Here is a 13251-nt window from a genome sequence, read left to right as displayed (position 1 = left end):
GACTACGGACAAAAATGTCATCGAAATAAGTCTGTGCATAACCTCGATGAGGGTGAAACAGTTGCGTCACTGGACAATTTAATGTTGGGCGTTGGAAAGCCCTTGTGGCGTAACTAACCACTCCCATAACATGCCGCTTGGGGTGCTGACCGCTGTGAGCGGGATATCGCTAGCTCGCATGAGCAACCATCGACTAAGTCCAATGCATTGCACATTGTACATCCCACCATATTGTTCTGAAGAACATCCTCTCTAGGAGTGGTTGTTTTGTGCTGGTATAGTGACAGCATAAAGCTTATTATAGGCATGTACAATGCGCCATTTACCCGTGCTTAGCACGGAAGAAATCGTTATGACGTCACACTGCTCCATTGAATAGGCCATTGTCTTGTGATACAGTATTTGGTTCCCGGAACCAAGTCAAATTCATGACGAACACCTCTATCCGGAGGTATAACAGATGGTGGATTATTACATACCACATCTTGAGGTTCTTTAATCAAGGAATTTAAAAGATCATAGGATCTTTAAGGATCGATGACCCATTTCGCGCACAAGTGCAGCTTTTGTGTCCATAGGATCTTTAAGGATCGATGACCCATTTCGCGCACAAGTACAGCTTTTGTGTCATCCAGAACAGCTTCGTCTAGAAGTGACGATGAGTTTAACTCAATTGTTGGTCGAATGACCACCTTCTATTTCATTTCAAATAATTCGGCAGCCTTTAAGGCTCGGCCGCACTCATCGATACACATTTCGTCTAGCTTTAAAAGAGCATGCAACGAAGGGATTGTCGCAAGGCTAACTTCTTCCTCAATGCTACCGGTTACACCATTTACAAGCGTGTGTAATTGCTCACTCGTATCACTTTTTGTGGGTATACACGCTTTGTGTCCATCCTGTCTTGGAGTGGAGACAATACGCCTCTTAGAGGCCGGGACATTCAGGTCCCCAAATTTTCCAGCCTGTATTGGTTCTATACAAGACATGGTGTCTAATTTGACATCCTTATCCAGCGAACGTTTACGTGTCGCTTCACGTACGTTAGAAGGGTTTGACCCAAAATGCCTTGGCGAACCGCCAACAGTGTCACTATTGACACTTAGTATGATGCCACCTCGGCCGACCATACTCGGTGGACTTAGACGTGCCACTCCACGTATCTCAGGGATATTGCACCCTTGGTGATTCGGCCTTAGGCCAACAATGCTTTCAGCATTCTGTGAATCGTTATTACAACGAGTGTCACTCGACGGAGTACATGCCGTTCCACTTATTTCTGCTGAGTCGGGCTCAGAATTAATAATTTTAACATTGGAGTCAATAACTCAGATATTCCAATGTCTAAAACACTGGCAGACTCATTCAAAGATCCGCGCCAATAGCGCTTTTGTGGCCTAGCAAAGGTGGGTTCATGACTCCAAATGATGCTAGGAACATTGCGCGTGGCGCCTAAGGTCTTAGACCTCCAGTCGATTCATGGCTCGTGGCGATCAAGCCAGGCCATACCAAGGATGCGATCATATCTCAAATCCAAATCAAGGACGAGACAGCGTTCTATGCTTCCAAAGTCCAGAAACATTATGCCTAAGTATAATGGAACTTTGGAACATTGACACGAGTCTCAGTCCCTAAGCAAACAGTGATTGTATCACTTTCATGCGCTTTAGGCTTCTCAACATATGTTGATTTCCTTCAAGGGAAAAAAGTCGAGCATTATTACAAGACGCTCCTGAGTCAATGAAACTGACCATGGCTTATCAAAGCCCTTCACAGTCGCTTGAGCGACTAACAAGCCAGGCTTTTCCTCACGCCCCGTGACATTACACACCGAGCTAATTGGGTCTCGGTTCTATTTGTCCTAGAGGCTTAACAGAGCCTAGGTCTTCTCCAGTAGGGCGCCCTGCACCTACTGAGTATCGACGTTTTCCCACACCGTACCAGATCTCTGGTATAGGTCAGAGTTGGAGCTCTTCCGAACTGTACGCGAATTTCTTAGAGGGCAGGCCGGACGTAAATGCTTCGTGCTTCCGCACATATAACATCTACGGATGGGCTTATGCTGTTCCACAGCTCAAAGAGCCTCTTCTCCTTTCTCAACGAGGCTTAAATCCATGGGTTCCGCTCTATTAGACGGAACCCATGTGCTCGAAGAGCTTGTTTATTAAACAAGCGTGATAACGCGAGTAGACTTAAAGTCAAACTCGGCGCGTAGCGCTATGGCAACTGCCTCTTCAAAAGTAGCAGGATGAGATCGAAATAATTCCGTCCGGGCGACGCCCTCATTGAGACCCCCGATAAACATGGTCACTACAATTGCTTCTTGCACCGGGTCTTGATGCATAGATGCAATGAGAGTTCTCAACGCCTGGGCAAATTCCCCTAGGGTTCGTTTACCCTGTCGAGTCCCTAGGAGCCGTACTCGCATGCGAAAAGCCTGATCAGGCGGTGCAAGCATGCTGGTCATTTGCTGTTTCAGCGAATCTTATGAGGGAAAAGCGTCGTTATGGACGTGCTGTAAGATAATGCCCACTCCATGGCTCTATCTCCAAGTTTGAAATGGCGATAGCCACCTTTTGCCGTTTTGTTAAGAACAAGGCGGAATCAATGGACATTTCCATCTGCTTAATCCAAAAAGGGAGATTTTCTCCTTCTTTTCCCTCAAATGTTTTCACATTTACAGTTAGAGGGCAAGACCTCGGCTCCGAGTCAGGTACAGAGATGTACCGGGTTGGCATGGATCCGCTAAATGGTCCTGTACCTGACCGATCAGGGAGGCTTCGTACCGCATGAAGGCTTCAAGCCTTGCATGCAGGACCTCTGGTCCCTGGGAGTTAATAAATTCCACGTGATCAAGCCCAAATAAGGTTTTGAGCTTGTCATAAGCGGCGCGTTGCGGTTCTGACAAGTCTGGAACCTCTTCCATTTTCGTGAGGGTTTAGTCTTGTAAAGACTCAGGCGTAGATTGACTACGAGTGCTACCAGGTGTAGCGAAGCTTCCTCGCTCCTAAAATCAGAGGAAGACTTCATACTCAGAGTCAGTTCTATTGAACTAATGGGTTTACCACCTCATGGAGTCGTACAAGCTATCAAAGCTCAAGGAATCCTAGTTCAAGGATTACGGGGTTCGTAGAACCAAGTGGCAACTAGTGCCCAAAAGGATATACCTTAGAAAGGCTTCTATCTCTTACAGATCAACGCGCAAGCCTTAGAAAGGCACTTGACGCTTTAAGATCAAAAGGGGAACTGCATTTCATTTAATTATATAAATTTCGGAAACCTTACCCTAGCTAATTTAAAATAGATTTTGGCCGCCAGATGTAAATCTGGCGGCGACCACATTTGTTACCCATACTAAATAGGATTTAAGAAATTAACTATTTAAGAATAGATAAAATGGGTATTTTACCCATAAAGTAAATAAACCACAACAACGGTCCTCCAACCTATGTGTGCCCATTACATAACTAGTACTTACCAGTACAAGTGTGTCACAAATCACGACTTGAAAAGCGAATTAAATACGTTTGCGGCTGTACACGGAAAAGTTTAGTAAAAAAAGTGCTGTCCAGTGTACCCACCGCATGCATTGTTACGGTGAACAAACCTTTAAATTTACGTCATCGAAAGTACTTTAAAAATCCATTCATCCTCCTTTGCATCGCTTATTCCTGCCAGCCCAAGAAGTCCAATGCCTCGCCACCAAGATACAATGAACCGGTTACAAGAACACTCAAATGTTCGTCACGTTGCGCGTATCCTGTCGTGACTCGTCCATTTTTCAAACAAACTGTAGCTCCTATGTTTAATGCGCGCAACTCATTGATGCAGTCAACAACCGAATTTTTCACACTAATAAGACATTTCTTTCGATCCTTTTTGACGACATGGGTCATTAATCCAAACCAGATACGGGAAAGCGTCACTTGCCAAGGATGATCTTGAGTACTCACGTTATCAAGTGCCGCCACTTCTTCAGACGTGTATTTCGCGATTACATTCTGATACCCAGCAATTGCTAACGCCTCCGAAAACGTGTGCACCTTGGCAATACTTGGGCGCGATGAACGCGTGGAGCAAAAGTACACACGGTCAAAACGCAACTTCAGTAGTGGTTCGAAGAGCTGTGCCACATTGCGCTCGTGATGAATCGCAAAGATAAGGACGTGCGCACTTGGTTGCGTTATTTGAGAATGGCTGAACCAGTCCGCGCAACACTCGAGGCTGCGCAATGTGTGCGCGCCATCAATGTAGAACCGTGTCTTGTGCTCTTTATCTTCCCACAGCTGCGCTCGGCCAGGCCAGAAAGCATTCTTAAGCCCTCTTCTCACAACTGGCTCGAGTGCAGTAGTCCAATCCACCTGTGGAGTGGCACCTTGGCCACGTTTGCTGCGCAGCCACGTCGAAGCTAGAGCCACGGCTAGGCTTGCATTCGTACGCTGAAAGTCGCCCTGGAGACCAAGCTGGCAATTTGCTCCATCTGGCCCAAACTTGTCTAGTGCTGGCACACAAAGAAGCGGTGTGGCAGTTTCGTAAGCACATTTTTCCAGCATTTGCATCGCAAGCGGTTCCTGTTCGGTCGTAAATGCTGGCACACCAGGTTTGAATATCCCAGCTTTCGCAAAAGCAATTTGATCCAGGGTTTCTCCCAAGACGCGAGTATGGTCCAAGTCTAGCGTCGAAATACCACACACTACAGGCTTGCGAAACACATTGGTCGCATCAAGACGTCCCCCAAGTCCGACTTCAAGCACAACAACATCCACTTTCTCGTGAGCAAAAATATGTAATGCCATTAGCGTTAAAAAGCGAAAGAACCAAGCCATTGGCGGAAACGGTCCACTCTCGTCCTGCGTACATTCCAATCCGTCCCAAACGGCTTCAAAATGCCTCAAGAATACATCGTCCTCAATTTTTTTCCCGTTAATGCGAAAGCGTTCGCATGGGGATACGAGATGCGGGGACGTGAAGAGTCCGGTCTTGTATCCTGCCTCGCGAAGGATGCGCTCCACCATGGCGCAAGTGGATCCCTTTCCCTTGGTACCCGCTACGTGCACTACAGAGAGAGATCGAGGGGAATTACTATCCACAACGTCATCTAGATGCAGCCTTTTCAGGTAATGCTGCATCATAGTTATAGTTTCCTCGCGTGTGGAAACCTGTGTATCCTTTCCCGGCTGCAAGTCCTTGAATGCCGAGCTTACGCTAAGCAAGCGCTCAACTGCTGACTGCACCTGCTGGCTTAAAGACAACCTTCTACTTGGACCGCTGGAATCTAATGTGGCGCAATTGTCACTGTTCAAAACTCGGGGCGCAACGGCCGCAGGAGGTGCTGCAGGCAGCGTCATTTGGCACTTTGACGTTTATGTACAGCTTCGGAGGAGAACCTTCTGTTTGATTGGCTGCAAAGGGACATGAATGGATTGACTGCGGCATTTCTAATTTGCATTTTTGCCTAGAATGGTTCGGCTGGGCGTGAAGATAAAAAAGCGCGGCAAAGTCCCGCAGCGCAGGAAACAGAAGCCATTGCGTAAGTTTAAGACCAAGTATGTGCGGGATCCCAAGATTCAAGAGGTTTGGAAGCACAATCTCACCACGCGCCAGAACTACGCCAACCTGGGCCTGCAGGCCAACCCAAATGCCCACGCAGCGCTGCGTGATAGCGTCAAGGGCGCGGAAGGCACACTCGAGGCCGCAGATAGTGAACGCCTATTCAATGTACCCGACAGCGATTTTCTGGGCAATGAAAGGAACAGTAAGCGCGCAGCTAATTATGTTTCTGAGGAGGAGACGAACTACTTGCGCAAGCTTATCGCCAAGCATGGCGAGGATTACAAGAGGATGGAGCGCGACATCAAGACAAATAGCATGCAGTGGACAGAGAAAAAATTACGGCGTCGCTGCGCGCGTCTGATGCTGCTGGATGCTAGCATCATTGGGAAACCACCGCTGGCCACAGCACAGAGTGAACCATCAACGGCGCAGGGTTGAAGCAACAGGTTTAAATTCCCATCTATGCAATGTGTAGCTAGCAAGTCTTAGAAGTTCTAGTTCTATGCGCTAATTGCTGTTCACTCTACATAATACTATGCGTCATTTCCATCTCAGGTCACGTGCTATACAACTTTCTGAGCAACGCAAGTCACGCGTGGCGTATGATAGGAGCTCTGATACACTATTAAATACGCCGTGACTGCACCTATTTACCGCTAGATGTATGCTTCAAAAGCAAAGTTACCCAGACGTCACAGTAACGTGTTGCAGCTGAGGCGACGCCGTGTCAGGTGACGATGGGCTGGACGCCGAAATAGCCGAAATAGATGCTAAAGACGGCGACGAGAACGGCACTGCTGCTGATGAGATTTTTCCACATGGACTTCGAAGACGCGATTGCACAGACATAGCAGATAAAGACGGCGGAGGCGAGACACCACCGCACGAGGATGAAGACGAAGATCCGCTGGTAGATCCCACCGTCGCGCTGGTTGATACAGAAGTGGTCGAGCATAACGAGCCAGAAGGCGACGACACGGAACAAGCGGTTGGACGTTGTATTTGCCTTAACATTCCAGAAGAATTGCTTAAACCACCCGTCAACGTGACCGAAGTCTCCTTTCTTGTGCCTACACCTGTGCCTGACTTTAAACCTGCTGTGACGCTGCAAGCAAGTTCAAGCGTAGCAGCGGCAGCCGCCTGTGCGTTAGCTGCTTCTTGCGCCTCGTCGTTGACGGTATCAACCACCACTTGTGGCAGCTTCTTGTGCGCTACAGCACGCTTGTGATACGCACGCTTCGCCGCGCGCAATTGGTTCTGCACCTGGCAGCGTGGGCACGGTCCGCCTTTGCGGTGCCGATGTTTCGTGCCCTCCACCTTGTGCTCAGTGGCTTCAATCTTACGCTTGAGCTCGCGCAAGTCTTGTGGAAGATTTGTCAGATCTGGCAGCGGAAGGTTCTCGAGCTTCGACAAAGCCATCTTGGACAGCGAAGCGCCTGGTCCCACTATACCCTTCACATCCAAATCTTGCTCAGTAAACGTCCCTTCTAGATCTGCAAACGTTTCCTGCATCTTGAGTGTCATAAGCCGCTTGCGTTCTTCGCGCTTCCTCAACGTTTTTTTCTCTCCTTTGCCCGGAGACCTAGCAGCCATGTTGCTTTCATGGCCGGATGCTAGAAGAGGCACATAGCCACTAATCGGCGAGCCATCATCGCCACCACCACCATTTTGTTGACCACCAAAGGCGAGACTTGTCGCCAAGGATCCGCCGAGCTGGTGCGGATGCGGTACGGCGACACGACGCGAACTAGTGTCGCCGCTACAAGGAACACTAAAATTCACAAGTTGCACCTGGTTCTTGTAAGGGTGATGCAATTTTCGCTTGTGCAGACACGAGCTCAGAATATGGCTCACAGTGCGATTCTGAAATGTTCCAAAGTCTAAACTGTTCCAATCTTCGACAATATCGACATTCGACGGACTCTTGCTGCTTGTTGGGCTTGGCGCCATGATCTTGCCGCCAGCCTGATGAAGCGAACGGGGGGAATGGACCACCTTAAAATCACGAAGAACACTATTTGTTGCGATCGACATACCGCCGATAGACCGATTACCTATTTGCTGATCTTGGTGCTGAGCACCCTCTAAATTCCATTGCAAAAACCGATTTTCGCGGTCGCATAGCACGGCGTGGTCAATTGATGACAGCAGGTCATGCTCATGATCATCGCTTTCCATCCCCCATACATTGCCTTCTTCGTCTTCGCCTGCTGCACCTTCCTCATCCGTTTCAGCTTGGTTCAGCGATACCGATACACGCAGCGCGTGCGAATTATTTGACCGCAACATTTTTGCACGTTTCAGCGGCGAGCCAGAAGATAGCGTTGCACTGCTTAAATCGAGATCGAGACTCACGTCGTTAATCCCATTCGGTGAGGCTGTAACAGACTTGTTCTGACGTGAGAAATTTGGTCTTTGACACACATTCACTGCACTACTCTCTCGCAAGCACTCTGTTGCAATTTTCGCTGTCTTAGCAGAGGCTTGACAAACCTTTTGTTGCAGGAATCCATTAACGCCGCGCTTCATAGAAGGCGAAGCGGTAGGCGTAACGATTTGAGATACCAATGCAACACTTTTCGCGTTATCTGCGGCACTATTATCATTCAGAGCAAGCGGCTGCGGATGCTGATAGTGAAACACGTCCATGTGGTGATCGAGGTCACCAAGGTCGAGATCCATCCAGCGCTGCAGCTCGTCCTGCGCATCCAGCTCCTTATCATCATCTCGTGCTGCTATCCTGGTAATCATGCCTTCATCTTCGTTTTCAAGCGCCCTTCGAAGCCTCCGCGCAGCTTCGTCCTCCTCATTCGTGCGCGACAGCGGGAACAGTCGCAACAGCTGTTCATCTTGACTCACCAATGAGTCCACGCGCTGTACAGTCTCACTGGCGCCGCATGAGCTCTCACTAAATTCTTTCATAATGTGCAAGAACTCGATACACGTCTGACTGCGCATGTTAGCCAACTCGGATCTTTTGACCGCGTCCTTCGTAACACTGGTGGTGATAATTCTTGATAACGCGCGTGCGCACGTTTCTTCTGTGCTTCCTGTAGCAGTAAAAGTCTGGCGTGACGGAGCATCCATGCGCGTCGGCACGGCGGTAGCCGCTTTTCGTGGCGACGTCATCATATGAGCGTGGGATCAGTACTGCTTGTAAGCTAAGGCAATTATCTATGTCTACGCCCAGCCCACATGCCAGACGGCGCAACAACAATAAGACTTTAGATGTGATTGGCTGAATAATCCTCGACCTATCACGTGCAATTACCTAGGTGAAATGTAAAGATAATGAGTAACTATTTTGAGCACATGTGACCAAATGCATAGGGTTCAGTTCCGAATTCGCGTGGTAGACACTCTTACAAATCCCTGCACATCGCCTACGCTTAGGGTTTGGGCAGCAGATCATTAATAAGTTGTCTTTCTATTTGTAGCTTTTTAGCAGAACAACGCGTGGCGGCGAAAACTGAATTAAAATCTTGACATTTATATTCCCTAGTCATGTATTATATTTGAAAACGTTCGTCACGAAAACGCCAATCGGAGTGGATTGCATGTATAACAACGACGCTGGCAGCCCGCAAGCGTCTGCATCGACTCACATTTGGATCGTGATAGCTGACAGTCATTCCAAAGATGTATTGATGTAAGTGAAACCCCGCCGAGATTGATCAGATTAATGGTTGCTCTTCTCGCCTCCAAACAGAAATGCAATTTGGACCATTGAATTCTTAATATATTTTATAGAAAATATTTTGGTCTTACTGCGTCACTTGCTATTTCGTCATTTAAGGGATTCCTCCGAAGCATTTGGCCTCCACGACACAATTTTAGCTATTCGCCTTGAGGTGCTCCAGAATCGCAGCTTCCATCTCTCCGTTTTCTTGACGCAAAATTTCAGCGTTAGCCTGCAGCGCCGTTGCAGTCGACTTCTTTCGGTCACGGTAACGTCGCTGGCGCATATTCTGTAGTTGCCGAACGTGGTGTTGCCTGCAAAGAATGATGAAATGCGTTAAATTGTAATTTTTGAATTACTTGCTTGAACTCATGCCTGTCGAATGTTGTTGATTCGCTACATTTGCCAATGTGACCATCGCCTTTTTTGCGGCTGTGAATTTTGGCAGTGTCTTTATTCATTGAATTCAAAATAATGCTACTCTGATTAGTCCGGCCCACAACACTTGAAGCCTCTGTCTTTGTTGTGTGATACTGACCGTCTTGTGGCTCCAGCAACTCTTTAGAATCGCACAAGATAAAAGACAGCGACATCGATGTCATTCGTCGCTTTACGCTTATTAAGCGTTTCACGACAGATAATGCAATGACAACTAAATTAAAGAGTAGCTTCTAAAGTAGTTGCCTTTCTCAATTAAATGTGACAAGCACAAAACAGCAGTAACAACTTTTATATCAAGAAATTATATGCTACTGTGCTTTCTCGGGAACCATGTACTGACAGCTCCGGGCTAAACTTTTCTTTGGCTAAGTCAGTTTTATATTATTCAACGTCGCCTGGTTTGCGCTTCCGAAGCTTCTCTCGCAAGTTCGCAAAGCTTACATCACCAGGATTTTTTGTTGCTGCTGTCGATGCATTCTGGCTTAACGCCTTCACTTCGGCACTCGGCGTCCGCTTCATCATCGTAATCAGGCGCCTAGCATACTTTTTTGTAAGCTTCTGCTCCGAGTTTGAAATCAGCTGCAGACTAGCGTGTCGTGGTAGATCAGAGTCCGTATACTCGTACGTCGTCGGTAACAGGTAAACTAACCGTCCACCTTCCCTCAATGTCTGAGCGGCAAACTCGAGCAAGTCCTTCATCACATCTTCGGCAGCATATGTTTGAGTAGGCGCAATATAGTTATCCTGCTTCGAAGACATATTTACATCTCCTCTCATTTGGCGCTTACGCCCGCACTTTCGAGCACCGGCCCGAATTCCGTACGGAGGGTCGCAAACTACTGCGTCAAAGAAGCCTCGGCATCGCGTCACAAAAGGGGATACAGAGTTGTCAGCACGCACGAGCTCTGGAAGCGGAAGGCCGTACTGCCTGAAGTTGGTAGTGACATTGATGCGGTCGTTTTGTTTGGACATTATTCCATTCAGAGGTGCACCAGAGCCCATGACACCAACGCCAGTGCCCAGCAGCACTCGAATGTCAATGTCCGTACCGTAGCACATTGCGCCATGGGTTCCACACGGTATCAAGACACTACCTGTTCCAACAAATGGGTCAATCACCAAGTCTCCAGGCTGCACCAATGCCATGTTGCTCATCAAGAGAGCCATTTCTGACTCCATCGACGTTGGGCCAATATACGCTCTGCGTTTTAAGGTCTGCTGGTCCACTAAGTCTCTTGCACCTCCTCGTCCTCGATTTTTCTCGCTTCCAGCGAGTTCACGAAGAAAAAACATTTGCTTGGGCTTTACGTTCTGGTACAGATCCTGGTCCAGTCCTAGCTCCTCAAGTATCAAAAAAGTCTCGTCTGGGTTTTTCATACGTACAGGCCCCGCAAAGGGCATTGAATTTTGGAATAGTTCGCGACGTTTGCGCTGCTCGTCCATGCTAAGTTTTTTGCCAAAAACAGCGACATTCAAACGCCATGAACACTTGTCATCCTGTAAAATTCGCGCTTTTTGTGGACCTTGAAAGGCTTCAACGGATGCCACGAGATCGCTGTAGCTTCCAGTAGCAGGGGTGTGGCCCCACACCTCGTATACACCCTTTACGAGAATTCCGCGTACTGAGAGAAATTTGGCGTGCTCTGCCGACGGCAGCTGCACGCGCACGAGCGGAGAGCTCTCAGGGTCTGGAAGTTTTCCGCTATAGAGATCCTTATATACTATCTGATCAATACCAGGGAGCTTTTGCAAGGTCAGCAAAGCTTCAAGTTCAGGGTAACGAAAGTTTAAGTGCTGATGCACGAAGTACACGAGGTACTCTGGCATTGAGTATTGAGGCTTAAAGAGAGCGAGCGATTTTTCCGAAACAACGTCGATCATTAGCAAATTGCCCTACAATTATATTTTGCAATTATAGCACATTTATAATACTAGACACTTAATGTAAAGGGCTAAAGTCGCCCTAATGTTCGTTAAGTACACTTGGTGCACTTCAGGGGATGGTCAATTAGCACTCGGGTATGGTGCACATTTGTGACCAAACCTTGTGTATGTTATGCACATGGTTGCATTCACATTAGGAGGGATTACGCCCAGCGTCATCCGTTACGCAAGGTATCTAGAAAGATACGCTCGCAATACATATTAAGTGTTATCTATAAAGATGACATTTTAATTGGTAAAAATAAGTATTTATATTTAATACGATTACATATAAATCAGTCTGAAAACTACTTCCTACTTGGTAAGCGCGCACGAGGAGACGGATTACCGCTCCCGTGACGACACCTAACCAGAGTTTTTCGTGTGTTGGGTGAGGTCGCTTACGCGCCCACCACAACTACCTCACTGCACGCAGAGAAGCAGGTTAAACCGCTTCCTCGCTGTGCTAGGGTGTATGTTAAGTAGAGCGTGGCCGCATTACGACGTGCCCGCCTACACTTGGTAGCACTTGAAATCCTTCCCACGACCCGCATCTCTGCGGGTGTACGTGAGGATGAGCCTCATCATTGATTGGGCAAATGGTGTCTGGTTTGCAATTAATGTAAATTGTGCACTCATTTTCCCCACCTCTCCGAACATCATGGGGAGGTGACAGGGCTTATGGCGCAGGGACTTGGTGAACAAGCCCTGGCCAGGCTCCTGGGCAGTCCTCCTGAGCAACATGTTGCTCAGTTGGGGCAGGTTGAGGCATTCGTTCTCGGACAGCGGATGGCCGCGTCCGAGGCACAGAGCCATGCTGCGGCGGAGTCCGTCACTCAGACTCAGGATGAGCTGAGGCATGAGCAGGCTCGGAGCGAGGCTCTCAACAGGACTGTTGAGATGCTCTCTGCCCGGCCGCATCAGCCGAGGCCCATTCGGATGGACCCGCCCAAGTTCGATGGAACTGCGGCGCACACGATTGTCCACTGGCTTTTAGCCGTGGAGCAATGCGGTGTCGCCCAGCTCATCGAGGACGACAGCCGGATGGTGTCGTACGCCATGTCGCATCTGCGCGGTAAGGCCTCAGAGTGGGCTTACTCGGCGCTTATGGCGGACAGAAAAGCGTTCCCTACATGGGCGATCTTTAAGGAAAAGATTCGCGCCATGTACCAGCCGCCGAACAACGAAGTGTTGCTTCAGGCGCGCTTCTTTGGGGCGCGACAGGCGAAGCGATCTCTGCAAGAGTATGTGCAAGAGATGCGCTCGCTGTCGGCGTCCATAACCGTAGGTCCGATTCCGGAGCACATTAAGGTGCCCACGTTTATGAACGGACTACGGCATGGCCCATCGCGACAGGCCCTTTTCAGAAAGGTGCCGTCGACGATGGAAGAGGCAATCCAAATTGCCTTAGTTGAGGAGCAATCCTACAACAGTGCCTCGGCGACAGCTTGGTATAAGCCGTCGGCCGAGAGGACAGATGCCACTCCTATGGAGTTGGGCAATGCAGACGTGGTCTGTTTTAAATGCGGCAAGCGCGGCCATATGATGGCTCGCTGCTATGCCAGGGTCCCTGCTGGGGCAAAAATGCCCAGCAAGAGGACTCCCTTCCCAAAGGGCGATGGCAAGAACCAGCGTGCGAGACGCATGAGTTCTGC

At 48.7% G+C, this 13251-nt stretch overlaps 5 protein-coding genes across 5 annotated transcripts; 1 reads left to right on the top strand and 4 right to left on the bottom strand.

Annotated features, from left to right (window-relative positions):
• Positions 1 to 3665: 3665 nt before the first annotated feature.
• Positions 3666 to 5348, bottom strand: CCR75_004781 (uncharacterized protein; the record flags this gene model as incomplete). The annotated part of the gene is made up of 1 exon (XM_067962867.1): positions 3666 to 5348. One exon carries the CDS (start codon positions 5346 to 5348, stop codon positions 3666 to 3668), a length of 1683 nt encoding a protein of 560 aa, XP_067819269.1.
• An 886-nt stretch (positions 5349 to 6234) lies between these two features.
• CCR75_004780 (uncharacterized protein) lies at positions 6235 to 8682 on the bottom strand (the record flags this gene model as incomplete). Its single annotated transcript, XM_067962866.1, has 1 exon — positions 6235 to 8682. The coding sequence occupies one exon, from the start codon at positions 8680 to 8682 to the stop codon at positions 6235 to 6237; it is 2448 nt and encodes an 815-aa protein (XP_067819268.1).
• Positions 8683 to 8946: 264 nt separating this feature from the next.
• Positions 8947 to 11486, top strand: CCR75_004778 (uncharacterized protein). The gene is made up of 2 exons (XM_067962864.1): positions 8947 to 9202; positions 9350 to 11486. Exons 1-2 carry the CDS (start codon positions 9111 to 9113, stop codon positions 9525 to 9527), a joined length of 270 nt encoding a protein of 89 aa, XP_067819349.1. The 5' UTR covers positions 8947 to 9110; the 3' UTR covers positions 9528 to 11486.
• CCR75_004779 (uncharacterized protein) lies at positions 9387 to 9834 on the bottom strand (the record flags this gene model as incomplete). The annotated part of the gene is made up of 2 exons (XM_067962865.1): positions 9387 to 9546; positions 9602 to 9834. The coding sequence occupies 2 exons, from the start codon at positions 9832 to 9834 to the stop codon at positions 9387 to 9389; spliced, it is 393 nt and encodes a 130-aa protein (XP_067819348.1).
• CCR75_004777 (uncharacterized protein) lies at positions 10055 to 11554 on the bottom strand (the record flags this gene model as incomplete). The annotated part of the gene is made up of 1 exon (XM_067962863.1): positions 10055 to 11554. One exon carries the CDS (start codon positions 11552 to 11554, stop codon positions 10055 to 10057), a length of 1500 nt encoding a protein of 499 aa, XP_067819356.1.
• Positions 11555 to 13251: the final 1697 nt, after the last annotated feature.

Source organism: Bremia lactucae, linkage group LG15 (assembly GCF_004359215.1).
Source record: "Bremia lactucae strain SF5 linkage group LG15, whole genome shotgun sequence".
In the NCBI taxonomy this organism is placed as follows: Eukaryota; Oomycota; class Peronosporomycetes; order Peronosporales; family Peronosporaceae; genus Bremia; species Bremia lactucae.
The sequence above is the reverse complement of the archived record's forward strand: the minus strand, read 5'-3'. Positions and strand labels throughout refer to the sequence as shown.

Excerpts from the sequence above, each read along its gene's own strand:
- CCR75_004778 (XM_067962864.1), top strand. The coding sequence starts at position 9,111 with ATGTATAACAACGACGCTGGCAGCCCGCAAGCGTCTGCATCGACTCAC. Across the intron at positions 9,203-9,349 it reads CATTCCAAAGATGTATTGAT|GGATTCCTCCGAAGCATTTG; the intron begins GTAAGTGAAACC and ends TCGTCATTTAAG.